The sequence below is a fragment of the Monocercomonoides exilis genome, assembly GCF_001643675.1.
Source record: "Monocercomonoides exilis strain PA203 chromosome Unknown scaffold35-1074681, whole genome shotgun sequence".
Taxonomy (NCBI): domain Eukaryota; phylum Preaxostyla; order Oxymonadida; family Polymastigidae; genus Monocercomonoides; species Monocercomonoides exilis.
In genome coordinates, this window is record NW_027150580.1 from 703,235 (window position 1) to 728,090 (window position 24,856).

The following is a 24,856-nucleotide window of genomic DNA, read 5'->3' on the forward strand; positions in this document are numbered from 1 at the left end:
TTATTAGCTTGAATTTGAATTTCTCGAGAGAATGAAAATGAAAAAATACGAAAAATTCTTTTTGAAAAAAGCGATAATTGAGTTTAAAAAAAAAAGGTTATTCATTAACAATTCAACTTTAACTTGCTTCGTTCTTGCCAGCCATCGACTGCTGACTTCAAAAATTATTGTGATGTCAATGATTCGAATTTCAACAAAAATTAGCATTTTTCTATCTGTTGGAGAACCCAATAATCTTTTTGATTTTTCAAAAAAATAAAAGAAATATCATTCAGTTGATTTCAAAATTCGTTTATCAATGTGGGAATAAAAAAGGTTGATTTATCTCCAACGATAAACTTTGATCAAAAATTGCCAAAAAATAATGAAAAAATAAAAATTATTGCAAAATCTTTTTTCATAATACAAGCTGCACTAAAAAAAAAGACAGCCACCCTTTGACAAAACAAAAATCTTGGTTCTCACAGAAGACAAAATAATCAGCAAAGGAACTTTTGTGAAAAACTTCAAACATAGGGCTATAATTTTATCTTGACCTTTTTTCTTTATCTAGACCTTTTTCTTTTTTGCAATGCTTTTAGCTTTACACAAGCCTGCGATAAATAAAAAATAACCAGAAATGTTTGAAATGATTTAATTTCCTTATTCTATATTTTTTTTTCAATATTTCTTGTTTCACAAAAAGATCGAGGATAATGAAATTTTTCTGTTTTGATCATTGACTTGCTGCTTTTTCAGCGAATATTTTTTATCGGAAGTTTTAAGCTTTCATATCATAATACATCGTTTATTTTTTATATGATTTAGTTGTTTTTAACTTTCTCAACTTGTTTTTTTTACACTTTTTCTCATTTCACACATATTTTTAAAAAACACGATTTTAAGGACACATATGAATTTGTTTTGAAATTTATTGAAATGATAAATAAACATTATTAAAATAAAACGATTCTTGCATGTCAAAACGATAATTTGTTTGTGAGTGTTTGGTAATTTGAAACATAAAAAAATCATATATACTTGCTTTTCAGTTAAAATTCTTGTTCAATTCTTTTTCTTTTCAGAATTAAATTAAAATATACAATAAATAACACCTTGTTTTTATTTTTTATGTGCTTAAAAATTTACACAAATTCATATTTGTTCCAAAAATCGTGTTTTAAGCAAAAACAGTGAAATGAGAAAAAAAGGTTAAAAATTTTATTGAAAAATTCAAAAACAAGTTAAAATGATAATATAGGAATGTGGAATGCTGATGTTGTGGCTTTAAACGTTCGGTTTGAAATAAACGCTTCACGGCCAGCATGTCTTTGATCTGGGTCCTAAAATAATAATAATTTTTAATATTTTTTTGAACATTAAAATTTCAAAAATTTTTTCAACAGAATTCTGAAAAACAAAAATATCAAGAAGTCTATTTATTTTGTTTTTGTTTTAAGCCTTTTAACAAATCAAAAAAGCAAAAATAAGTTTCAAAAAAACAGGGTTGAGATAAAATTTTGAGGTCAAGATAAAATATGCACCCTATATGCATATTTTTTGATTTATTTTATAAAAAACGATGAAAAATAAATGCTCATAAAAATGCCAATCTTATTCATTCATTCATTTATTTTTTCTTTGTAATGCTTTTCTTCCCTTTTTCTTAGCTGTCGTGTTTCTTCCATGCAGAGCAGAACCGCTTGCAGGAGAAAGCTTGGGAGAACTTGAAGGAGAAGAAAAGCTAGACGATGAAAGTGAGGAAGGAGAAGAAGGCGAAGAAGGCACTTGCTCCGAATTCAATGCTGGCGAAGACGAAGGAGAAGGCGCAGAAGCTGAGCTTGACGATGCAGGGGCAGACGTATCAATGCTTGAAGAAGCAGAGTTAGCAACAGAGCTTTCTTGGCTGGATGCATTAGATAAAGCAGATGATGGCTGATTAAGAGAAGCAGGAGGAAGAGACGAGGAAGGCGTCAACGACAAAGGAAGCAGAACATTGCTTTGCAACGGAGAAGGAAAAGTGATTGGATTTGAAGTATTGCTCGCAGAAGAGGCAGAAGATGGCGCAACACCCAACGGCTGCACAGCCTGAAATGCTGCTGGAGAAGAGTTAAACGTCTGAGAAGCAGAATTATAAGCTGATTGATTGAGGCTCTGGCTCATGTGCATCTGAGACAGATCCTGTGGAGAAGGCGGAATCTGCAAGGGCTGGCTTGACAGAGGAAGAGACTGATAAGGTGACGGAGGGAGAGAAGGCAAGAGAGAAGGCTGAGAAGAAAGAGAAGGGAGCCATGGCTGAGGAGAGTAAGAAAAAGCAGAGTTTGGCAGGAAGATGGGATTGAGACCAACTGGATGGACAGGATACAAAGGAAGAGAGGAAGATGGGGCTGATGTTGAAGATGATGATGCACTCGAAGTGGATGAAGAAGATGATGAAAATGGAGCGTTTGTTGTTGTCTTTCGAGAATTGTCAGATTTTGCTGATAAATCAGATAACTTTGTGTTGGATGCTTGTTGTGTTGCAGTCATATTTGATGGATCTCCAAAAAAGGGAGGAAGTGAACTTCCAGAAAAGTTTGGCAGACTCACAGGCGAAGACAGAAAAGTCGGCGTAACATCTGATGATGCAGAGGAATTCGTTGCATTTGAAGCCGTTGATGTTGATGGTGATGTAGAAGAAGAGGAAGAAGAAGAAGAAGAGGAGGAGGAGGAGGTAGAGGAAGAGGAAGAAGAAGTCAATGTTGGAATAGGAGCAGCAGAGAAGCGAGGTTGTTGTTGCTGCTGCTGTTGAGGTTGTGGCTGTTGAGGCTGCTGTGCAGGCTGTTGTGTCTGACTCTGAATGGAAAGCTGGCTGAGACGAGACAAAGGCTGTCTGAAGGGAGTAAAATGAGGGACCATCCCTGCGTGTGCTGGTGGCAGTGAGGGAGGAACAGAAGAAGCATTGGAAGAAGGAGAAGCAGCACCAAAGGTGTAGATGGAAGAGGCAACGAATGGATTGGCTGGGAAGAACGTTTGGGGAAGTTGAAGAGAAGGCTGAGGCGGGAGAGAATAAATGCTGGATGAGGGAGCAGATGAAAGAGGCTTTTGAGACAAAGAGCTGCCCATTGGTTGCACATTTGGTTGCAAAGGAGACGGTGTCTGGTGCAGCTGATAAGGCTGAGGAGGAAATCGAGTGTCAGTTCGCATCGAAGAAGTAGTTTTAGAGGTTGTAGAGGAAGAAGGAGCAGAAGGAGCAGAAGCAGGATTGGCAGATGATGAGGGAGAGGGGGAGAAGTTAGGAGATGCTCTCGAAGTACCCAAAGACGAGGAAGAAGATGGAATTGAGGCAAATTGAGTCGGAAACGATGGAATTGAGCCAGATGCAGCTGAAGATGTTCCAGATGTATTTGGAGACGACAATGAAGAAGAAGCAGAAGAGGAAGAAGGCTGAGGAAAAGCAGAAGTGGCAGCAGAAGAGTTTGCAGCATCGTAATTGTACATTCTCGAATCTCGAATGGGAAATGGCGAATGAGGAGCAAATGTTGCAGTGTGATAAGGAAGAACATGCGATTGATAGGGCTGCCGTGCTGTTTGGATCTTCTTCGCCATTCGCTTGTCAGATGACATCATTACACGATGCTGATTGTTCTGTGAAGAAGAAGAAGATGACGACGATGAGGAAGAAGAGGAGGAAGCCATTGAATAAGAAGGTAAGAATAATGACCCATTCTTGTAGTGCCCAGCGTTCTTCTTCATTCTCATGGTTGATGAGCCAGCAACAGAAGCACCTGAAGCACTGCCATCAGCCAATGAGGAGTATGCTGCCCCTGCTGCTTGGCTGTCTGATGGAAGGATGAACGAGAGATTGCTCAGAAGTCTGTCCTTTTCAAAGCCATTGCTTTTGCCTCGCTTTGAAATCGCAATGAATGTGGTGGCGAGTGAGGAGAGAGGAAGCTGGCAGGGGATTGTCTGAGTGTTAATCACAGTAGCAGCAGTAGTAGAAGAAGAAGATGTTGATGAAGCAGAAGAAGAAACAGAAGAAGGTGTTTTATTTCCCTGTTGAGTTGCTGATGCAACAGCTATTACCGCTTCATTGTGAGTGTCGCTTCCATTTTGAGCTGATAAATTGGTTGGCGCTTCCATTTTGTCTTTTGTTCTGTCTTTGATGCCTCTTTTGTGGTCATACGATGGAACATGCTTCAGCATCCTCACACAATTGCGCATGTAAATAAACGCTCTCAGAATGTTGTATGAAATCAGCGGTGGATTAACCAGCTCTTCTTCTTCTTCTTCTTCTTCTTCTTCTTCTTCTTCTTTGTCTTCTTCATTTTCTCCTTTATCATTATCATTTTCTTTCTCTTTCTCTTTCTCTTTCTCTTCTTGCATTTTTCCCTCATTTTTATCTTTCTCCTTCTCCTTTCCTTTCTCTTCCCCATTTCGTTCGTCTTTCTCAACATCCATCTTAATATCACCAACACCCTTCTCTTCAATCTCATTTTCTTCTTTTTTCTCTTCCAATTCTGTGTTTTTATTGCCTTTTTGTTCTTTTGTGCTCTCTTTTCCTTCTTCTCTGCTTGTAATTGCATTTCCATTTTGCGTCTCACTCTCCATTTTTGAAGAAGAAGAAGAAGAAGATGTTTGAACTTCTTTCTTTTCTTCCTTCAAAGCATCATCTTTCGCATCTGACTCATTCAGCCAGTCAAGCGATGCGGCTGTCGATGCAGATTCCAAAATGGTGCTGTTTGCAGAATAAGCAGAGGCAAGTGACGAGAATGGATGAACTGGCTTAAACAGACACTCCAGCCACTTGCCCCAGAAACACGTGTTCTGCTGCACCATCAGCTGGGTGAAGCTGAAGGGAGTCTTCTTGCGACGCACTTTGCTTGAAGGAAGTGCTAATGCTTCAGCAGAAAGAGAAGAGGAAGAGGAAGAGGAAGAAGGGGAGGAATTAGAAGAAGATGTTGATGAGTCAGTTGATTGCTGTGTTGTTGAAGCAACATTGGTGTTAGTAGAAGAAGGCAGAGATGCAGATGAAGCTGTGGATGACGCAGTTTGAGAAGATTTGAGAGAAAACAATGATTGCTGTTCTGAAGACGAAGAGGATAAAGAAGATGGAGCAATAGAAGAAGAGGAAGAAGAAGCAGAAGAAGAGGTAGTAGAGGATGATGATGAAGGAGAAGAAGAAGAGGAAACAGAAGAAAAAACAGTTGGCTGAGGAACAGCCACAGTTGAAGTTGAATTTTTTGCAGTAACATTTGGCGACTTCAAAGCAGACAGAACGGAAGACGCAGAAGAAATTTGAGGAGCAGAAGAGGAAGCATTCTGTTGGTTGGATGCCTGCCAGTTTGTGGAGAAAGGAGAAGGAGAAAAGAAGGATAGGATTGCAGGGGAGATTGTTGAAGAAGAAGAAGAAGAAGAGGAGGAGGAGGAGGAGGAGGAGGAGGAAGAGGAAGGAGAAGATGTCGATGACGCTGAAGAGGAAGGATTAGAAGATGCAACAGCTGAAGAAGGAGATGTTGCTGAAGTATTCACAAAAGAAGAAGAAGATGATGATGAAGAAGTTGTGTTTGAAGAATTGCTATTTGATGCAGCAGGGAGACACTTTGAATTATCAGTTGAAGCAGCATTTGATGTTGTGAAGTAATAAGTCATCGGGAGAGACAAAGAAGAAGGTGCTGTTTTCAAAATTCCTTTTGCCTTGTTTGCTTTCAGGTTGTCCATATATACCTTCACTTTCATCGTGCAGAATGGACATGTTTTGTTGAGTGAAAGCGCCATTTCTGAAAGAGGGCTGTAGAAATACTCTTCAATGAAGCTCTTTTTGTCATTGGCGAGTTTTTCAATGGAGGTTGATTGAATATCCTTTGATGTTGCTTGTGATGGTATCTCAGTTGATAGCTGTGGTGATGAAGATTCAAGTTTGATCTCATTTATCTCTGACTTAACATCCACTTCCATGTGAATATCTTCTTTCATCTCATTTTTCAGTTCTTTTTCTGCTTTATCTGCATTTCCTTGTTGTTTAAACTTCTCAATTTCCTTTTCTTCTTCTTTCTTCAAGCTAGTATCTTTCAAAGATGGAGGCAATTCTTTGATTTCAATCACATCCAACGAGTCTTCTTCCATCTTTTGTGTTTCATCGTTTGCTTCACTTTTTTGAGTCGGTGATGAAGTTGAACTTTTCACTGCATCTTCTTTCTCTTCTTTCACAGAAACATCATTTTCTTCTTTCAGTTCAACCACATCTGCACTCTTAATCATTGGCGCTGGCTGAGTCATCGTCTGTATCACAGCCACGTTTGCAGCTGATGCAACAGCCACAATCGTGTTCGTTGGCGTCATCTGTGCTGCCACCACAGCCACATTCGCATTCTTCCCTTTGTTTCTGATTCCACTCACTTCATTCAGAAACACCATCATCTCCAACAACAAGGGCAGACTCCTGATTTCCCTCAGAAGCGATGCCATCCGCCTCGACAGATGGTTCATTGCACCAAACGGTCTCAGCCTCTGTCTTTCTGCTTTGTAGTCACTCTGCTCTGTCTCTGTGCTGTCTGATTCTCCACTACCGCTCCTGTTCACTCTGCCTGCTCCTCTCCCGCCTCTCCCTTCTCTCCCGTCTCTCCTCCGCTTCCTCCGCCCTATCTCCTCCAGAAGCGCTGCCATCGAGTCGCTCTCGCTCAGAATGTCATCGTCACTGCCCAGCTCGTCAAACAATCTCCACTTGTCTACCTTCCTCTTCCTCAGACTCACCGATGACAGAAGCATTGAGGAAGAAGCTGATCCAAATGTGTTCCTGTTCCTCCTCCGCCTTCTTGTGGGTGAAGTTCCACCTGTTTTGCGTTTGGATGAGTTGAGTGAGGACTTCGTGCGTGTCTGTCTGCGTTCTTGTCCTCCAAATTCTGATGAATAGTTTTGTTGAACTGAATCAGAAGAAGAGGAAGAAGAAGAAGAGCCACCCTGTGAGAGAGAAGGCAGATGCGCATTTGACCCAAACACAACCTGCTGGTCATTCTCAGCCACAATAATCGGCTCCTCTTTCGTTCCCTGGTCAGCCAATGATTTCCCTCCAGTGACATTCGATTGAGATGCATTTCTGTCTGCAGACTGCCTTCTGAGCCTTCTCATTCGCGAAGAAGAAGACTTTGAGCCATTCTGAGCAATAGGATTGTCATAAATGAATGGATCGTTGTCAACCAAAGACGATGACGAGGAAGAAGAGGAAGAAGAAGAGCCATTTTGTCCCCCATTTCGTGAGTGGTCGAGTCCTCCTCCTCTTGGCCTGTCAATCTCCATCTCTGCTATTCTGTATCTTGTGTGCCTTTCGATGTATACCGCATCATCAGTGTCTTCTTCAGAAGAGGCAGCAGACGAGGAAGGAGAAGGAGAAGGTGAGGGAGATTGAGAAACAGAAGGGGAGATGGAAGGAGATACTGATGGGGAGACAGAGAAGGAAGGAGAAGGAGAAGGAGATGGTGTGGCAGAGGCAGAAGACAAAGAAGGAGAAGGTGTGAGAGGGAATAAAGGAGAGGTTGAGCGAGGAAGAGGAGGGGAATGAGAAGAGCTCAAGAATGAAGAAGGAGAGGAAGAAGAGGAGGAAACAGAAGAAGAAGCAGAAGATGTGGAAGAAGATGAATGAGATCTGCCGTGGTATGGTGCAACATGGCGATGAAACAACGAGGAATCAGAAGAAGTTGGAGAAGAGGAAGAAGAAGAAGAAGAAAGGGAAGAAGAAATATTCGAATTCTCCATCTGAGCTGATTTTCGTGCAGCATCAAGCAAAGAAAAGGGTTCTGAATGAATCGGAGTTTTGTTGGTTGGTGCGACGAAAGGAGAAGATGAATGGATAGCCTCAGAAATGATGTTGATGTCTTGCAGCTGGAGAAGCCTTTGCTCTTTGTCTTCTTTTGATTTCTGTTGCTCTTCTGATGGATAACTCGAAAGAGATGCAGTATTAGAATCATTTGAAGACAATGAAGAAGAAGATGATGATGAAGATGACGATGAATGAATGCTGAAAGAGGAAGAAATGTCAAATGGAAGAGTTGCAATTGGATGATGCAGCGGAGGCGATGGAGAAGGTGTGTATTGAGACGGAAGAGCAGATGAAAGAGGAGAAGTTGGCTTTGCGGTGATTTCAGTTGGTTTGAGTATTTCTGGTAATTCTGCAGGTTCTGTTGATTTCATTGATTTCATTGATTCTGATGTATTTGTTGGCTCAGAGGAAGAAGAAAGAGGAAGAGGAAGAGGAAGAGGAAATGAGGGAGAGGGAGAAGAAGATGAATCAGGAGAGGGAGAAAGAAAAGACGAAGGCGAGGAAGAGAGAGAAGAAGACGGAGATGGAAAAGAAGCTGAAGAAGAAGAAGAGGCAGAAGTGGAAGAAGATAAAGAAATAGTAGAATTTTGAGTGTTTGTTTGATTTGTATCTGAAATAACTTCTGCTTTTGAAGAAGAAATGTTTGTTGTCGGCAATTCTGTTGGTGTTTGGCAAAGTTGAGGTGTCGAATGAGAAGGCAAACTTTGCTTTTCTTTTTCGTCTTCGTCTTCTTTTTCTTTTGCAATTTGGTGCAATTCATCCATCTTGTTCTGAACTTCTTTCTCAACTGTGTCATTGGCAGATGGAGAAGAAGCTTCAACTGAAGAAGAAAGAGGAGAAGATGTTGATTGTTCATGAAGAGATGAAGCCTGCGGTTGCATTGCATCTCTATTTGTTTCATTCCCATCCTTCACAAAAGAAGCATCATTCTCTTCAACCGCTTTCTCTTTTCCTTCCTCCAAGCTCTTCGTTCCCTCTTCATTCGAGCCATTCACCGGCATAACCGCCACCAGCGGAGGCAGATCCAAACCAGATGTGTTTCTCTTTCTCCTCGTTCTTCTGCTGCCTTCAGACACAATCTGCATCTGCGCTGGCGAAGGAGAAGAGGAGTTTGGATCGATCTCCTTCTGATGGCGTGTGCGGATGACAAACACATCGCTGATGGGAGAAGAGAAGCCTTGTGGAGACTGTTTGGTGGAGGAATTGGGAGAAGAGGAAGGAGAAGAAGAGGAAGAAGAAGAAGAAGCAGATGATGAAGCAGATGATGAAGACTTGTTTGAATGCTGAGAGTAATGTTCCATGAGAGACCGAAGAGAAGCCAAAGGTGTCTTTGGTGAGGTGATTGGAAGAGGAGTGGTGGATGTGATGACACTATCAAATGAATGAGAGCGGCGGAAGGAGAATGAGCCATTCAAAGAAGAAGAAGAAGAAGAAGAGGTTAATGAAGAGCTAAGTGTCACAGATGGAGTAGATGGGGTCGATGGGGCAGTGGCAGAAGTGACTGAAGGTGAAGAAGCTGCAGAAGAAGAAGAGGAAGAAGATGATGAAGGACAAAAAGGTTTGCCAGTCAACGCTTTCAAAATGATTTTTCTCCCGCTTCTTGTTGTGAGAGGAGTGTCTTTGCCAGATTCAGATGATGTTGGCTGAGATGAAGAATTAGACGAGGAAGAGGAGGAAGAGGAGGAAGATGAAGAAGGTTGAAGAGTTGATTGCAAAGAAGCTAAAGAAGACAATGAAGATAAAGAAGAAATAGAAGAAAGAGAAGGAATTGTCACCATGGAGCTTAATGAAGGATATAAAACTGAAGAAGAAGAAGAAGAATAAGATGATGATGATGATGATGATGATGAAGTTCTTTTTGTTGATTGATCTTCATCTGATTTTATGTTTGTGTTGATCTTTTTGCTTTCTGTTTGAGGAGTGGAATGTGATCGAGTAATAACAGGTGAATAATTCGAGGCATCGTTCTTTTCTTTCTCTTTTTCTTTTTCTTCTCTTTTTGTTTGATTCTCGCTGTTTCTGGACTTTCTTCTATTTCTTGTTGGAGCTATGTTTGAAGCAGCTGTTTCGTTAGAAGCTCCATTGTTCTGCTCTTGTTTTGCTGATCTCCTTCTGTTTGATTGCCTTGAAGAAGAGGACGTTGTTTCATTGTTTTTAGACTTTGTGTTATGTTTCTTGTTTGGATTGAATGTTAATGCAATTGCTTTGTATTTTGATGGCAAAGACGATGATCTTGCATTTGTCTGCTCCTTCTGCTTCTGTTTGGATGCATTTGAAGAAGAGGAAGATGTTGCTGATGATACTAAATTTAATCTTTCTTGCTCAGACACCTTCCACAGCTCCCTCTCCACATCAGATATGATCGATGCATAGGAAATTGTATCGTCTTCTTCCACTTGTGAAACAACTGAATCTCTTCTTTGCTCAGCTTCAGCCACTTCTTCATTCTTATTTGTGTTTGCAGCTGCATTTGATTTCTTGCTTTTTCTCTTTGTTTTATTCTCTTTTTCTCCCTCGTTCTTCTTTTCTATCTCTTTTCTCTCTTTCTCTTTCTCTTTCTCTTCAGTCAATTTATCAGATTCGTTTTCTGATATAACAATAATAGCTGCATTTTCATTGTCTTCTTCTTCCTTCATCTTCTTCTCCTCTTCTTTTCTTTCTTCTTCATTCTCTTCTGTCATCTTTCCATTTGTTTGCTTAGCTCCCCTTTTTAATGTTAGCTTGTTTGCTTGAGAACTTTCTTGTGCCTTTTCATTCAACGATGGCAGAATATTCTCAGACTGCAGAAGAGGTGTAGGTATCTTCCTTGGCCTTCCTCTCCGCTTCTTCACACTTGCACTTGGCAGTGGAACAAGAATGGTTATCTTCCCGTTTTCTTCCATGATATTCATTGAAAAAGCAGATGAAGAAGAGGAGGATGAGGAGGATGAAGAAGCATTTGTTGATTTTCTTGCATTGTTCTTGTTAGCATTTGTGTTCATATCATTTTTATTCCCATTGAATTCCTTTCCTTCTTCTTTTCCTTTCCCTTCTGCCAGTTTAGCAGCCAGCGCCTTCGCCTCTTCTCTCCTCTTCCTTCTCTGCATGTTCCTCTTTGCTCGTTGCATCATCAGCTTTGCCTCTGCATCTGTCTCTGTCTCCAACGAGTCCATGAATGGATCCTCCAAATTGCTCGTGTTGTCATCTGTGTCATCATGCTGCACCACAATCTCATCTGTCGTTCCTCTTCTTCTCCTTCTCCTTCTTCTCTTCTTCTGATTCTCCATATTCTTTGTCTTTCTCTTCTTCGCTTCATTTGTGCTCCGCTTCCATCTTCCGTTTTTGTTTCGGCTTCTTTCACGTGTTCGCCCTCTTCCTTCATATTCTCCATCTTCTCCTTCTTCTTCCTCCTGCTCCTCCTCTTCTTCATCATCCTCTTCGTCTTCGTCTGACTCATTCTTGTTTTCCTCTTCATCTTCTTCAGCTCCATCATCCGAAATCACTTTCTTTCTTCTACGGCGTTTTCCTGTCATGTTATTCTTCTTCATTCTTCTTCCCTTCTTCTTTCTTCTTTCTCCTTCATTTTCATCTTCGTTATCTTCTTCCTCGTCATTAAACATTGATGACTCCACATCATCTGCTCTTCCTTGGTTCATTCTAGCTTGTGCCAAAGACTTTGATCCAGCCAGTGAACGAGGAGATGGTGAGGGGGAAGAGGAAGGGGAGGCAGAAGGAGAACGAGAGGGAGAAGGAGAAGGCGAAGGTGAAGGCGTGGGAGAAGGAGAAGGAGAAGCATTTGGATGATTAGTCTTTCTGCTGCTTCTTCTGAGTCTGTTTCTTGAGGAGCTGAGACGAGAGAGAGAGAGGCGGGACGAAGAACGAGAGGGCATTTCACTCAACATTTGGAGCTGCTCTCTAACCACAGCTGATGGACGGCGGGTGCGGTTGAGTGAATAAGGAGACACGAATGAAGGAGATGAGGAGGAGGAGCGCTGAGGATGGGATTTTGATGAGGAAGAAGAGGAAGAGGAAGAAGAGGAGGAAGAAGAGGAGGAAAAGGAAGATGAAGGAGGGGGATATAAATAAGGAGAAGAGGAGGATGCAGCAGAAGCAAATGCGACATTCACGTTGAAAGGAGAAGAAGAATAGCCAACAATTGGCGAGGCATCTGGCGATGGCATATGAGAAGTGCTTCTTCTTCTGCTTCTGCGCTCGCCAAAGTAAATCTTCTTTCTTCTGGAACGAGTGGGAGAAGGAGAAGGAAGAGGAGAAGCCAAAGGAGAAGACAGAAAAGAAGGAGAGGACGAAAGAAGAGCTGGATTAACAGCAGACGCATCAGATGATTGCAATAACTGAGCAATTTTTGTGATTTTGGATTTCTTTGAAGAAGAAGAAGAAGAGGCAGAAGAGGCAGTTAAAGCAGCACGGCGACGGATAAGAGGGCGACGAGGTGCCATTGGGGAAGAGAGAGGAGTGAAGATTGGGGTGGATGCATAGAGAGAAACATTTTGTGAAGAAGAAGAAGAAGAGAAAGAAGCAGAAGGCGATGAAGATGGAATAAGGGAAGAAGGAGAAGAAGATGCGTTGGGTGTTCCAAAGGAGAGAGAAAACAGAGAAGGAGAAGAAGAATCAGAAGAAGAGGAAGAGGATGAGGAAGAAGAAGATGATGATGAGATAGCCAAAGAAGAAGGAGAATCCATCTGAAATGAAGAGGAGTGAATTGGTTTAGCTGTCAGGAAAGGGTTTTTCCATGAGCGTTCTTTCAGAAATGAGCGGAGGGAGGTGCGATGAGGTGTGTGATGTGAGAGAGACACAGAAGAAGAAGAGGAGGAGGAAGAGGAAGAGGAGGAGGATGAAGAATGAGAAGAAGGAGAGGAAGAAGAAAGAGAATTCCATGTCAAGTTGTCCATTTCCAATGGTTTGGGAACAGAATCATTGGCATTCACGAAGGAAGTGGGAGAAGAAGAAGGAGAAGAGAAAGAAGAATAAGAATAAGAATAAGATGATGATGATGAATGAGAAGGAGATTGTTGTGTGTTTTTGAAAGGGGCGATGAGAGAGGAGCAGCGGTTGAACTTGTTTATGCGGTGGAGGATGGGATAGAGAGTGAACTGAGAGGAAATTTGGTGTTTGCGCTTTTTGAGGGTGTTTGCGGATGAAATGGAAGATTTGACAAGGGCAGTGGAAGAAGAAGAGGAGGAAGAAGATGGAGGAGGAAAAGAAGGAGAAGGAGAAGGAGAAGATGAAGAAGATGAAATGGAAGGTGTTTGAAGTTGTTGCTGCAGTTGCTGTTGAGAAGATGATTGTGATGTGGAGAGAATAGAATGTTCTTGTTTGATGGATGAAGTGTCTGTCTCTGAAGAAGAAGAAGAAGAGGAGGAAGAAGAAGAAGGAACAGAAACAAGTGAATACAGTTCCACTGATGTTTGTGAGGAAGAGGAAGGATAATGAGACATTTGTGGATGTGATGAAGAAGAAGAAGAAGATGATGATGATGATGCGGATGATTCAATGACATCCATTGATTGGTCTTGTTTAATTTCAGTCATGTTAGTATTTGTGCTAAAACCTGTTGCTTCTTCTTTCTTTTCCCTTCCTTCGTTCTGAGTGGCTGTTGTGTCTATCTTCTTCTCCTCTTCCTTGAACAGATCCATCTGCGAATCCTGAAATTCTCCTAGTTTCTGGTTACTTGTGGTCTGTTTCATTTGATTCTCGTTTTGTTTATTAGGATCATTTGGTTGACTGTCACTGAAATGGGAGAAATGGCTGTGATGATGCTGATGATGATGCTGATGATGTGAGTGTGAGTGTGTATGTGAATGAGTGTGATGTGAGTGATGTTCATGATTGTGTTGTGATTGTCCTTGAAGCGCATCTTCAGGGATTCCATTCATTTGCTCCATGTTTCTTCTTCTGCTTCTCCTTCTCCTCCTTCTTTCTTCCTCTTTCTTCTTCTTTTCCTCATCCTCATCTTCGATCACCCGATATGAAGGCGTGACTAGAAGAGTTCCACCAGACTGATCCAACATTGGCGGCGGAGGAGGAGGCAGCACCTGAGAGAGAGGGAGAGACGGAGAAATAGAAAGAGAAGAAGACGGAGAAATAGAAAAAGAGCCAGAGCCAGAGGCAGAATACAGAGTGTTCAATACAGCTGTGGTGTGTCTGTGCATACGCGGCGTCAGTTGAGGAGGCAGGTCATACACAAATGGATTGTCATCTCTGATGATGGGAGTGTGGCTGACTGTTCTGTGCTGCCTCGTCTGTGGTGTCTTCATTGGAGTGTTGTTGCTGCTATTGCTGTTACTGTTGATGTTCTTTACCCCTGCTGCTGCTGATGATGATGATGACGATGATGGAGGAGGAGGTGGTGGTGAAGGTGTAAGGCCACTCCAGAAGGCATCTGCATATGAGCCATCTTTCGAATCATCAGCTTCAAAAATTCTCTTTTCATGAGCTTCTTTCTCTTTCTCTCTTTCCCTTTCTCTTTCTCTCTCCTTCTCCCTCTCTCTCTCTGCCCCCAGCATCATCCTCTCTATCTGATGCTGGCTGCTCCTCAGTGACCTCACAGGCGATATTTCTGAGCTGTCGCTTCTTTTCGCCTTGTCTCCAGCCAAAAACGTCTGAGAAAAGAGATGGCTGGCATTGAGGAAGGCTTCGCTGTCATATCTTGCTCTTTCAAGTGCGATGTGGATGGCTGATGCTTCGGCAGAGAGGACAGACGAAGTGAGTGAAGAGGAAGAAATAGAAGAAGAAGAAGAAGAAGAAGAGGAAGAGGAATATGATGATATGTATGGATTGAGTGGGGTGGATAACGACATGCTTGAGGGAGAGAGAGAAAGAGAATGAGTGAAGTGAGAGGAAGAAGGAGAGGCTGTTGGTGAATATGGAATGGCTGATGAACTGTCTCTGTTTCCTCTTCCATCAACTGCTCCAAATGGAGAAGAAGAAGAGGACGATGACATGAATGAAGGAGAAGAGGCAAAGGAAGGTGAAACAGCAGCAGCAGAGGAAGAGCAGTGAGTGAGGGTGGAATATGAAAGAGAAGGAGAGATAGAGCGACGTGAGCGGCGAGAAGGAGAAGAAGGAGAAGCAACTAAAGAAGAAGAAGATGACGACGACGACGACGACGATGACAAGGAAGAAGAAGCAGAAGAAGTTGCAGAAGCAACCGCAGCAGATGTGACCGAAGTCAAAAACGGAGACTGGAAAGAGAGAGGAAGCACAGAAGCAGCAATGGATGAGGCAGCGTCTCTTTGTGGAGTGGACAAAGCGATGTCTCCATTGGCAAGCATTCCAGAGGGAGAGAGAGGAGGAGGGAGAGAAGGAACAAAGAGGGCACTCCGTTTGAGAAGAGAAGAAGGAATAGGGCCACGCTTTTTGGGGGGGTTGGAGGAGGATTTGCGAGAGTGAGAAGAGGAGGAGGAAGAGGAGGAGGAAGAAGAAGAAGAAGATTTTGGATAAGACTGATATGAAATAGAAGAAGGAGAGGAGGAGGATGATGATGATGAAGATGAAGAGGAAGAAGAGGAGGAGGAAGAAGAAGGCATAAACAGTGTCTGATAGATTGACTGCATTCTCCTTCTTCTTTTCACTGCTGGTTTCTTCTTCTTCACAGGAGCACTTTCAGATGGAGTGTTTGCATCAGATGAAGAGACGCCTGCATTTGAGAGTGAAGAGGAATCTTGTGAGGAAGGGAGGAAAGAAAAGGGGAGGAAGAAAGAAGAGGAATGGAGGAGAGGAAGAGGAGGAGGTTCGATTGAAGAAAGAAGAGGTGATTTGGATAATGAAAGTGATGATGAAATGGAAGCAGTAGTGGATGTGAGCTGAGGATGAGGTGAAGAAGAAGAAGAAGAAGAAGGAAGGTTTGATGTATTTGTTGTGTCTGTTGAAGTGAGTGGAGTGCTGTTGATGAGAATGTGAGGTGAAGAGGAGGAAGAAGAAGATGATGATGATGATGATGATGAAATGGAAGAGGCTTGAATTTTTTCTGTTTCTGGAGAAAGAAAAGGGGAAGAAGGAGAAAGAAAATCAGTCGAAGAGGAAGAAGAAGAAGAGGAAGAAGAAGATGATGAGGAGGAGGAAGAGGAAGTTGATGATGCTGTTGATGAAGATGATGAAGATGAAGCAGAAGCATCTGCATTCAATCCATTTTTCTTCGCATTTTGAGCATCATCAGCTGTTTGTTTCGTGTGTCTGTCTGCATCAAACAGCACAATTTTCTCCTTCAGCTTTGCCAGCGCCAGCAGAGAAGACAAAGAAGATTGCATTTCTTCTTTGCTCAGCTGCTCTTTTGCAGTGGGGTTTCCTTTCCACACAAGTGACGCCTTCTTTATTCGCTTTGGACGAAGACGTGATTGAGAAGAAGAGGAAGAGGAAGAAGAAGAATTTTTCGTTTTTTGTGATGTCTTTTCTGTTGAATGAGTGTTTTGTGAATGATGATGGACTCTTTTCTCTGTGTTTTGGCGAGAATTGGTTGAAGGAGAGGAAGAAAAGCCAAAAGATGAAGATGAAGATGAAGATGATGAAGCAGAAGCAGAAGAGGAAGAATCGATATTCATTGTAACAGAAGAAGGAGACAAGGAAGAAGAGGAAGAAGAAGAAGAGACAGCCAAGAAATCAACAGGAGAGGAAGAAGAGATTCCAGGGACGAAAGAAGAGCCAGCAGAAGCTGTGACTCCGTTGGATTTGAACTGGATGTCTGGAACGGTGTCTTTCAGCTGGAGAGGAAGGCGGATGTGGCGGTGGGGGCGGTTCTGCGCATAGGGAGTGAGAGGAGAGGAAGAGGAAGAAGAAGAGGAGGAGGAAGAAGAAGAAGAAGATGATGATGATGATGATGAAGAAGAAGAAGGTGATGACAATGATAATGATGATGGAGCAAAAGTTATGATGGGGTGATCAATCATGTCTGTTGTGTTTGAAGCAGCAGAAAGGATTGTATCTGATGGCTTTGAAGAAAGAACAGAGGAAGAAGAAGATGAAGAAGAATTGGTCGCTTCATTTGAAAGAGATAGAGATGATGAAGGAATATCTGCTTCCATCGCAATAGATGAAGGAGAAATTGCATTGTCAGAAGAAGAAGAAGAAGAAGAAGAAGAAGAAGAAGAAGAAGGAAGAACATTTGGCACAGTTATTGTTTTATCTTCTTCTTCTTTTCCCAATTTTATTTGATTCTCTTCCTTTTTAACAGAAATATTGCTGTCCTCTTTCATCTCACTTTTCATTTGTTCAGTCAATCCAGAGCTGATCAGCACATCTGGTTCCATTTTGACAGCTTCTGCTGACTCGTTCTCTGCTCTCTTGTCAGAAGAGAATGCGATCATTTGTGACGCTGTGGCTGAAGCAACTGCGGAATTATCTTCCAAAACAGAAGAAGAAGAAGAAGAAGTTGAAGCAAAAGACGAAGATGGAATAGTTTTCTTCAAAGAAGCCATTTTTTTCTGTCCTCTTCTTCCGCTTTTCTCCTTTTCTCTTTCCTTTTCCTGTTCCTTCATCTTTTCCCTCTCCATCTCCCTCGTTTTCTCTCTCATCCTCTCCCTCTCCTTCTCCATCTCCCTCTCCTTCCTCGCCTCCTCTCTGCTCTCCTGACTCGCCAGGTTCTGCACATACCTCTTCAGCACAGCAATCGCCTCATCGACTGTGATTATCCCCAGCAGAATGTGCGACAGAAGGCGCCAGGACTCCACATCAGGTGCAGCTGCTGTCCAGAAGAGAATCAGCTGTAAAGGGAAATTCACTGAAAATGGATGGAAGGTGCATTGGTTGGTGGTTGTTGTGTGGATAGCGTGGTTATTGCTGATTGTGAATGGATGTGTGGATGTTTGTGATGTCGAATGATCCATTTCGAATGAAGATGCTGATGAAGTTTGAATTTCTCCTGTTTCTGGTATTTCTTTTATTTCGTATATGTCTTTTTCTTCTTCTTTTATTTCTTTTTCCTTTTTCTCTTGTGCTTCATCTGTCATTTGTTGGATCATTATTTCTTTGTTTGCTTTTTCATTTGTTTCTTCGTTCACTTCTTTTCTATTATTAACATCATCCTCTTCATCATTGTGTATCAAACTATCTGTTTTGTCATCCTTTTCAAGTTCGTCGAATTTCATTGTTTCCTTTGTTTCTTCCATTTCTTCTTTCTTCTGTTGAACTTGTTCATTTACAGATGCTTCTATGTTGGATGAAGTATTCTCAATTTCCATTTTAATCGAAGGCTCGGTTGGATTTGTGGAAGCAGAGGAAGTTGAAGCGGGTAATAAAACGGAAGGTGTGGTTGATGCAATTGATGGAGATTCTGAAGAAGATTGTGTATTCATAACAGCATCATTTGAGGAAGAAGTAGAAGAGGAAGAAGAAGAAGAAGAAGAAGAAGAAGAAGAAATATCATTCTCTTTGTTGCTTTCTTCATCTATTTCTTTGCAGATGAACGTGTCTTTGCGCGGAAATCGCGACAAGCGAGGCACAAACATCAGCATATTCTGCCTCAAAAAAGGAGAAGTGAAAGAAGCTGGCATAAATCGGCGGTTGAACAAGGAGCACCCGTTTTTTGGTGACACATACAGATACGACGATGGGAAATTGGCAGAAAATGCTGTTTGTGCATTTCTGCTGAATGTATCTGATGGATGGATTGAAGCAGTTGGAAGTGCTTTTGTTGGGTTTACTGGTTGCATAGATGATGAAGGAAATGTTGCTAAGACAGAAGAATCAGAGGAAGCCAGAGAAGTTGGTGCAGGCTTAGGAATTGCCAAAGAAGGAGATGAAAAAGATGATGATGATGTCGCAGGTTGGTGCTGAGATGTTGTGTGAATAGTTTTTTCTTTATTTTTCACTGTGTTAATAAGAGATGGAGAAACAAATGCAGGTAAAGGAACGTTTGACAAGGAAGGATAAGAAGAAAAATGAAAATTCGATAACGGCATTGGGGCCATTGGCTTAAAGCGCACAGGCTCTTCATTTCCTTTTGATTTAATAGAAGGGTTGTAAAGCACATAATATCCAGAATCTAAAATATTTGATATGTCAAAAAAATGATGAAACAAATCAAAATAAATCGGAAACAATTCGACAAATTTTAAGGTTATTGTATCTTATATATATAAATGCATACCATTTAAACGATATAGCGGATGATATAATCCTTTGGCTTTACAAGCCAGGGATGTCAAACTGCAAGCTTCCAATTTATCATCAGTATTTCGTAGATTCGGATCTTTCGGTAAAAATAGATAAAAGTATAATGTCAATAAATTACTCTTGAACGCAAAAATTAAAGCAATGATTTGAGCAAACCCGAAATATCTTGATTATCATTATCTTTTTTGGTTGACAATAGCCTATCAAGCCTCTTGATTTGAATTGCTAAATACTGTTGGCGTATTAAAATCCTTTTAACGTACGATGGAAGAGAAGTGCAATCAATCAGGTCCAAGGCACTTTTCGGTAATTCTATGACTTTTTGTGAATTTTCGGATTTCATTCGTTGTTTTGGCTTCTGATGGGAATCAGATAAATCATTTATCATTCTATCAAAAGAATCTTAAAATGATCGGTCTTGAATATGATTACCCACAGTAGAAAAAAATCAAATGTTCCGCAATAAGATCTCTTCAAAAAATGAAAAATCCTAAATATTTGTCCTGGGATATGGACGCAAAAGTATTTAAGAAAGATATAATCAAACTGTTTTGCAGGTTGTTTTGCCTATTTCCCGAGTAAAAAATAGATCTTTATGATCAGAAATAATTCGATCATTAACCATTTATCACAATGTTCGAAGAAGAGGCGGAACTTTCTGCAGCGCTTTTTGGTGGCACTGCGGTGAAAAGAACAAAACAAACCAAATGGAATGAAAATGCCATGAAGGAAGATGAATATGAGTCAAATGATGAAGAGTGGAAACAAGAACTTCGAAGGAGATACAGAGTTGATGCTCCAATTCCCAAAGATCCTGACGATACGATTTTGATAGATACAAAAAAAAATTTACGTACAAGAAAGCTTTCGTATGGCATGCGTGATAAAAAAGTGACGGTATCAATGTTTATTCAAAAGCTAAGAGAACAATTTCTTCGAATTCATGCTCTTCCTCGATGGGCCCTTCCTGATGAAGAAGGGCAAGATAGCGATGAAGTTTCTCCTTTGACAGGTTTTTATTTTGATTGAAACTTTATGATTGTCTTTATTTGCCTGTTTATTTTTATTTTCATTTTTGATATAAATTTTCAGATCTTCTTTCGTCTGCAGAGTCATTGGTATCAAAAACAACAACAGGATTCACAGGAAAATCTTCTGGAAAACCACTTCCAAGTGGATATATTAGTATTCGGGGTGTTCCTGATGCAAATCGGTCAAAACCATCTTCAGTTTGAATTGATTTAAAATGATCAATATTGATTTTGAATTTTTTTCATAGACTCGCATCAACACTGTGCAATTTCATCCAAATGGACAGCTTTTTATTTGTGGTGGTGCGAATCAATCACTTGATCTGTTTCAGATCAATGGTCACGATAATCCTCACTTCCACACTTTGCAATTCCGCTCATTTCCAGTCATGTCATCAGCATTCACGTCGGATGGAAAATACATTATCATTTCCTCAACTAAGCATCACTACTTTCTGCACGACATTGCGGCTCAGCAGACGCAGGCTGTATCTGATTGGGGAAGGATGATTCCAGAACTGTTTGCTGCTCTATTTTTTTATATAAAAATTATTTTATTATTTTTCTTATTTCAAAACAATCATCATCAATTAAATATTTTATCACCTGCAATGAATTGATTGATATTTCTATATCATCCTTTAGGAAAGGAATGGAGCCTCCTCCCTTGTCAACTCTGGTTGCACCAACTTTCATCTCGTCTTCTGAAAATCAACCCGTTTGATTTATTTTTGATGCTCAACTGAATGATTTTTAATTTTCTTTCTTTCTTTCTTTCTTTCTTTTCTCATGAACGACGATTCTTCATACCAACGCAATTATTATTTAAAAATAATTATTTTGAAATTTCTATTTCTTATTTTTCACTTCAGTTCTTCTTTTTCCTTGGTGATGGTGGGTATATTTATCTGATGTCCCAGCAGTCTCATCAGTGTGTGAATGCTGTGCGTGTCAACGGCGATGTCTCCTGTGGCTGCTTCATCAACAGCCAGCAGATAGCACTTGGTGTGAATGAGGGAAGAGTGAATGTACTGGACATTCGAATGATGGGAGGAAAGAGAGGAAGTGGTAGCGGGGGAATAAACGACTCTTCGGTGAGGTGCTTCGACTCTGACTTGTTTGTTGATCAAGGTGGAATTGGCAATGCAGTGACAGCTATTGCCGCCTCACCTAATGGCAAATATCTGGCTACAGGTACTGAATCTGGGCATGTGGCACTGTATGACTGGGAGTCGAGGGTGAAAGAATATCATGACGAATCTTCATTGTCATCATCATCATCTTCTTCTTCTTCTTCTTCTTCCCCTTCCTCTGCATTCTCCACCTCTCTCAAGCCAAAGGGACCACCAGTTGTCCACGAATTCGACAATCTCCGCACTTCTGTCACGCATCTGCTCTTCAACCACACTTCTGAGCTGCTTCTCTCAAACTCTGCCTCCAATGCCTCTACCTCAGCCACTGCACCGTTCCGTCTGTCGCACGTGGAGTCTGCCTCTGTCTTCTCCAACTGGCCGAAGCAGACCACGCCGTTCTCACTCTGCACAGCTGCTGCCTTCTCACCACACTCGGGATACATGGCAGTGGGCACGAAGAAGGGGAGGGTGCTGCTGTACAGACTGAATCACTTCAAGAACACATGAGAGAGGAATATGCGTATTTCTGTGAATGTGTGTGTGAATGTATATGATTGGGAAAGGATGTGAAAAAAGAATATTATTTGATTTTTCATATGTGAAACAGTAGATCTCTTTTGTGTTCTTGTACAGTTCAAAAGAATTCACTTCACAAAGCAAGGCATAAGGAGAATATTTGCTGTTTTATTCATATGAACATATACAAAAAAAAATAACGAAAATTTTTAACATTTCAAACGCTGGATAATATTTCTTTAATTTAAAAAGAATGAAGATTGAAAAAAATTCAAAATAAAATGGCAATTTCGCTTTCAACAAAAATCAGAATGTGGTGTGAAAGTTTATTCAATAAAAGCAAAAGATATAAAGAAATTAAAAGTGATTTGCAATGCATTGAAGAGAAAAATGAAATAATAATTGTTCTTTAAAAATAAATAAGATAAAATGAAAAATGAAAAGAAACTTTTCAATTCTTTCTTTTAGAAGCCTGCTTCTTCCTCTTTTTCTCTCTGTCTCTGAAAAACGCAAGCGTCTGCTGCAGAACAAGATCCTCTTCCCAGTCGTTGATGACAGCCTCCACTGCATTCTCCCAAATCTCCTTTTTCCAGCAGCCTTCTTCTTGTTTGCTTCCTTCACTGCTTTTAATGACTTGCTCTGTGTTTCGCTTGTTCTCTCTTTCAGGGCAGAGATACAGCACTTCCACTTGCCCCCAACCAGATTTGGGGTTCGATGAATTAGAAGGCGCAGACTCCGAAAGAGAAGATTGAGGAGGCGAAGAAAGAGATGAAGTGGACAAGGAGGAGGAGGATGTGGTGGTGGTGGTGTCAGAAGAAGAAGAAGAAGAAGAATTAGGTTGCGAAGAGGAAGGAGGCAATGATGTGGTTAGTGAAGATGAAGAAGTCGTTGGAGAAGGCGAAGGAGAAGGAAAAGAATAGTCATGTGCCTTTGATGAATTTTCGTGATGTGAAATATCATTCGTAATGATCTTGCTGCAATCAGAAAGAGAGCAGGTTTTCATTTCATCAGTCAAAGATAAAGGTGAAGAGCCAAAAGACTGTGAAGTGGCTGAATAGAAAGGAATTGTTGGTGCAACTGGTGCTGCAATTAAAGAAGAAGAAGAAGAGGAAGAGGAAGAGGAAGAGGAAGAAGAAGAGGAAGAAGAAGAAGAAGAAGAAGATTGAAAGACGGCTTCTGAATCGTTAAGCAGGTGTTGTATATTAGTTGGAGAGGAAGGTGAATAACTTGAATATGTGGATGAATTTGAAGGAGGTGATGAAGAAGAGCATGGAGGAAGAGATGGCTGGTGCATTGAAAATTCTGGAAGACACGAAGAATTTTGTGTTTGAGTGGCAAACGTAATTTCTTGAGGAAAAGACGCAACAGCCGGCATCAACGCTTCTGCTGATGGAATAACTGTCTGAGGCAATGCTCCTTGAAACATAGGAAATGTTGATGAATCCAACATCTGATTTTGATGAGTTGAAAAAGTGTCTTTCGGCTTCATGGGATGGTTTTCGATGTGAAACTTTTCGTTTCGCTCCTGTAAACCCTGCTCGGTCATTTGAGGAAAAGAATCCCTTAAGTGCTCAGGTGCTGGTGCAGTTGAATCCAAAAGATTCATGTTTCCTGAGTTTGCTTCATCTTTTCTTTCTTCAGATTCCATTTCTTCATCAATTCTCTCGTTCCATTTTCGAAATACAAAAATATTTTTGTCTATTTCTATCATTTTCTTCTTCAAAACCAATTCTGCCATCCAACTTTCACGAAATTCGGCTGCAAACTTGAACTTTTCACTTGCTCTAAGTTTATAAACGTGAATGTTGTTCTCAATGTTTTCTAATTCTGAAGGATCATTCACTTCTCTCTTTTCTGCCAGATTAACGTCAATATTGTTATGTGCGCTATTATAGATATGCTTTCCTTCTTTTCCTGTGAAATAAATATCTTTTTTGTTAAAAGCTTGCTGGCTAATAGAAGAAGATGTGTAATTCTGTTGCAAAAAGCAAGGCTTTAAAGATGAAAATCCGTCATTTTCAGCAAGACAAATTATAGTAGATTTTATAATCTTTGCCAATTCAGATGCAATTAGTGATTCATTTATTGCGTTGTTCGATCTTGTCGTTTCAACAATAATTCTATGCAAGTTCAAATTGAAGGTATCGATGTTTATTGCTGCATTGAAAATATCAAAGGTATCATTTTCAGATGCCCCTTTGTCGTCAAAGTTTTTGACTGAAGAAACAAGTTCGTCGAAGCGCAAAAAATAAGTTGTATCCCTTAGAATTACGAAATGATTCTTATGCTCGGATAACTCCTCGAGAAGAAATATTTGATTGAACAAAAACTCTGGATTATCACGTTTTATCATTTGTCCAAGCACAGAAACGATAATTGTCGAATTATTTTGCACAGAATGAGAAAAATGTAAATTCACTTTAATTCCAATAAATATACTTAAATTTTTCACTATTTCTTCTCTTCCTTTATATTCATTATATTTGTCTTTTTGGTAAGTAATGCGCAAAGCATTTTTTGAATATAACTTACAAGCCAAAAATGGATTCATCTCTATCCTCGAATAATATTCCCCACAGAATCGTTCCCCAAATTTTTTAAATTGAGAATTCATGTATCTCAGAAATGCATCCCAGACATACAATTATTCACATTCAAAGTGTAAAATATAAAAAAATACCCATATTATAATTTGAAAAGATTTTTAACTCTTTGAAAAAGAATGTTTCCTTTGATTAAAATGATTCAATAATGAATAAAATAAAAAAAAGTGTAACATATCGGATCCGACTTTTTTAATAAAAAAAGCAATTTTCAACAACTATTTTGCTTTATTTTCGTTCTTTCAACGATTATTTGTTGTTTAAAATGAGTGAAAAATGTGTTTGTGTTGTGTTATAAATAATTATTTGAAAATTGAAAATTTTTATATTTACAGTGTAATTTGAAACAAAAGATCTATCACCAGCACAGAACTATCAATGTTTGTTTCACTGCTGGAATAATTAGTGTCTATAACAATATCATCTTTATTAGCAACGTCTGATGTTATATCGTCAGTGTCATCTTCTTCTTGTATTTTCAAAGGCTCAAATTCAAAAAATCATTCCAACTATTTGAGTTAAAATCTTCTTGAAATTCAATATTTGCAATAAAAGCAGACAAAAAATTGAAGAAGCAAACGTTGAAACACTGATTTTGGTAAGAATGTTCTCATATAGTGCCACAATCATTCGGTGAATCTTGAATAAGTCACAGTAATCATATCTTAAAAGATAATTATATGTGTTTTATTT

The 24,856-nt window shown here is 40.3% G+C and overlaps 3 protein-coding genes across 3 annotated transcripts; 1 reads left to right on the plus strand and 2 right to left on the minus strand.

The window, feature by feature from the left end:
* Positions 1-1,408: 1,408 nt before the first annotated feature.
* Positions 1,409-19,268, minus strand: MONOS_2840 (uncharacterized protein; the record flags this gene model as incomplete). The annotated part of the gene is made up of 4 exons (XM_067872794.1): positions 1,409-13,283; positions 13,323-18,749; positions 18,855-18,956; positions 19,037-19,268. 4 exons carry the CDS (start codon positions 19,266-19,268, stop codon positions 1,606-1,608), a joined length of 17,439 nt encoding a protein of 5,812 aa, XP_067723967.1. The 3' UTR covers positions 1,409-1,605.
* A 239-nt stretch (positions 19,269-19,507) lies between these two features.
* MONOS_2839 (putative WD-repeat protein 50) lies at positions 19,508-21,842 on the plus strand. The gene is made up of 5 exons (XM_067872793.1): positions 19,508-19,892; positions 19,973-20,109; positions 20,160-20,431; positions 20,557-20,629; positions 20,784-21,842. Exons 1-5 carry the CDS (start codon positions 19,514-19,516, stop codon positions 21,549-21,551), a joined length of 1,629 nt encoding a protein of 542 aa, XP_067723968.1. The 5' UTR covers positions 19,508-19,513; the 3' UTR covers positions 21,552-21,842.
* Positions 21,776-24,237, minus strand: MONOS_2838 (uncharacterized protein). The gene has a single exon (XM_067872792.1). It carries the CDS (start codon positions 24,172-24,174, stop codon positions 22,012-22,014), a length of 2,163 nt encoding a protein of 720 aa, XP_067723969.1. The 5' UTR covers positions 24,175-24,237; the 3' UTR covers positions 21,776-22,011.
* Between the last annotated feature and the right edge of the window lie 619 nt (positions 24,238-24,856).

Bases quoted from the DNA above. Each gene is read 5' to 3' on its own strand.
- MONOS_2839 (XM_067872793.1), top strand. From the start codon at position 19,514: ATGTTCGAAGAAGAGGCGGAACTTTCTGCAGCGCTTTTTGGTGGCACT. The intron at 20,110-20,159 runs GTTTGAATTGAT...TTTTTTTCATAG, and splicing joins ATCGGTCAAAACCATCTTCA to ACTCGCATCAACACTGTGCA. The intron at 20,432-20,556 runs GTTTGCTGCTCT...ATCATCCTTTAG, and splicing joins GGAAGGATGATTCCAGAACT to GAAAGGAATGGAGCCTCCTC.
- MONOS_2838 (XM_067872792.1), bottom strand. From the start codon at position 24,174: ATGAATTCTCAATTTAAAAAATTTGGGGAACGATTCTGTGGGGAATAT.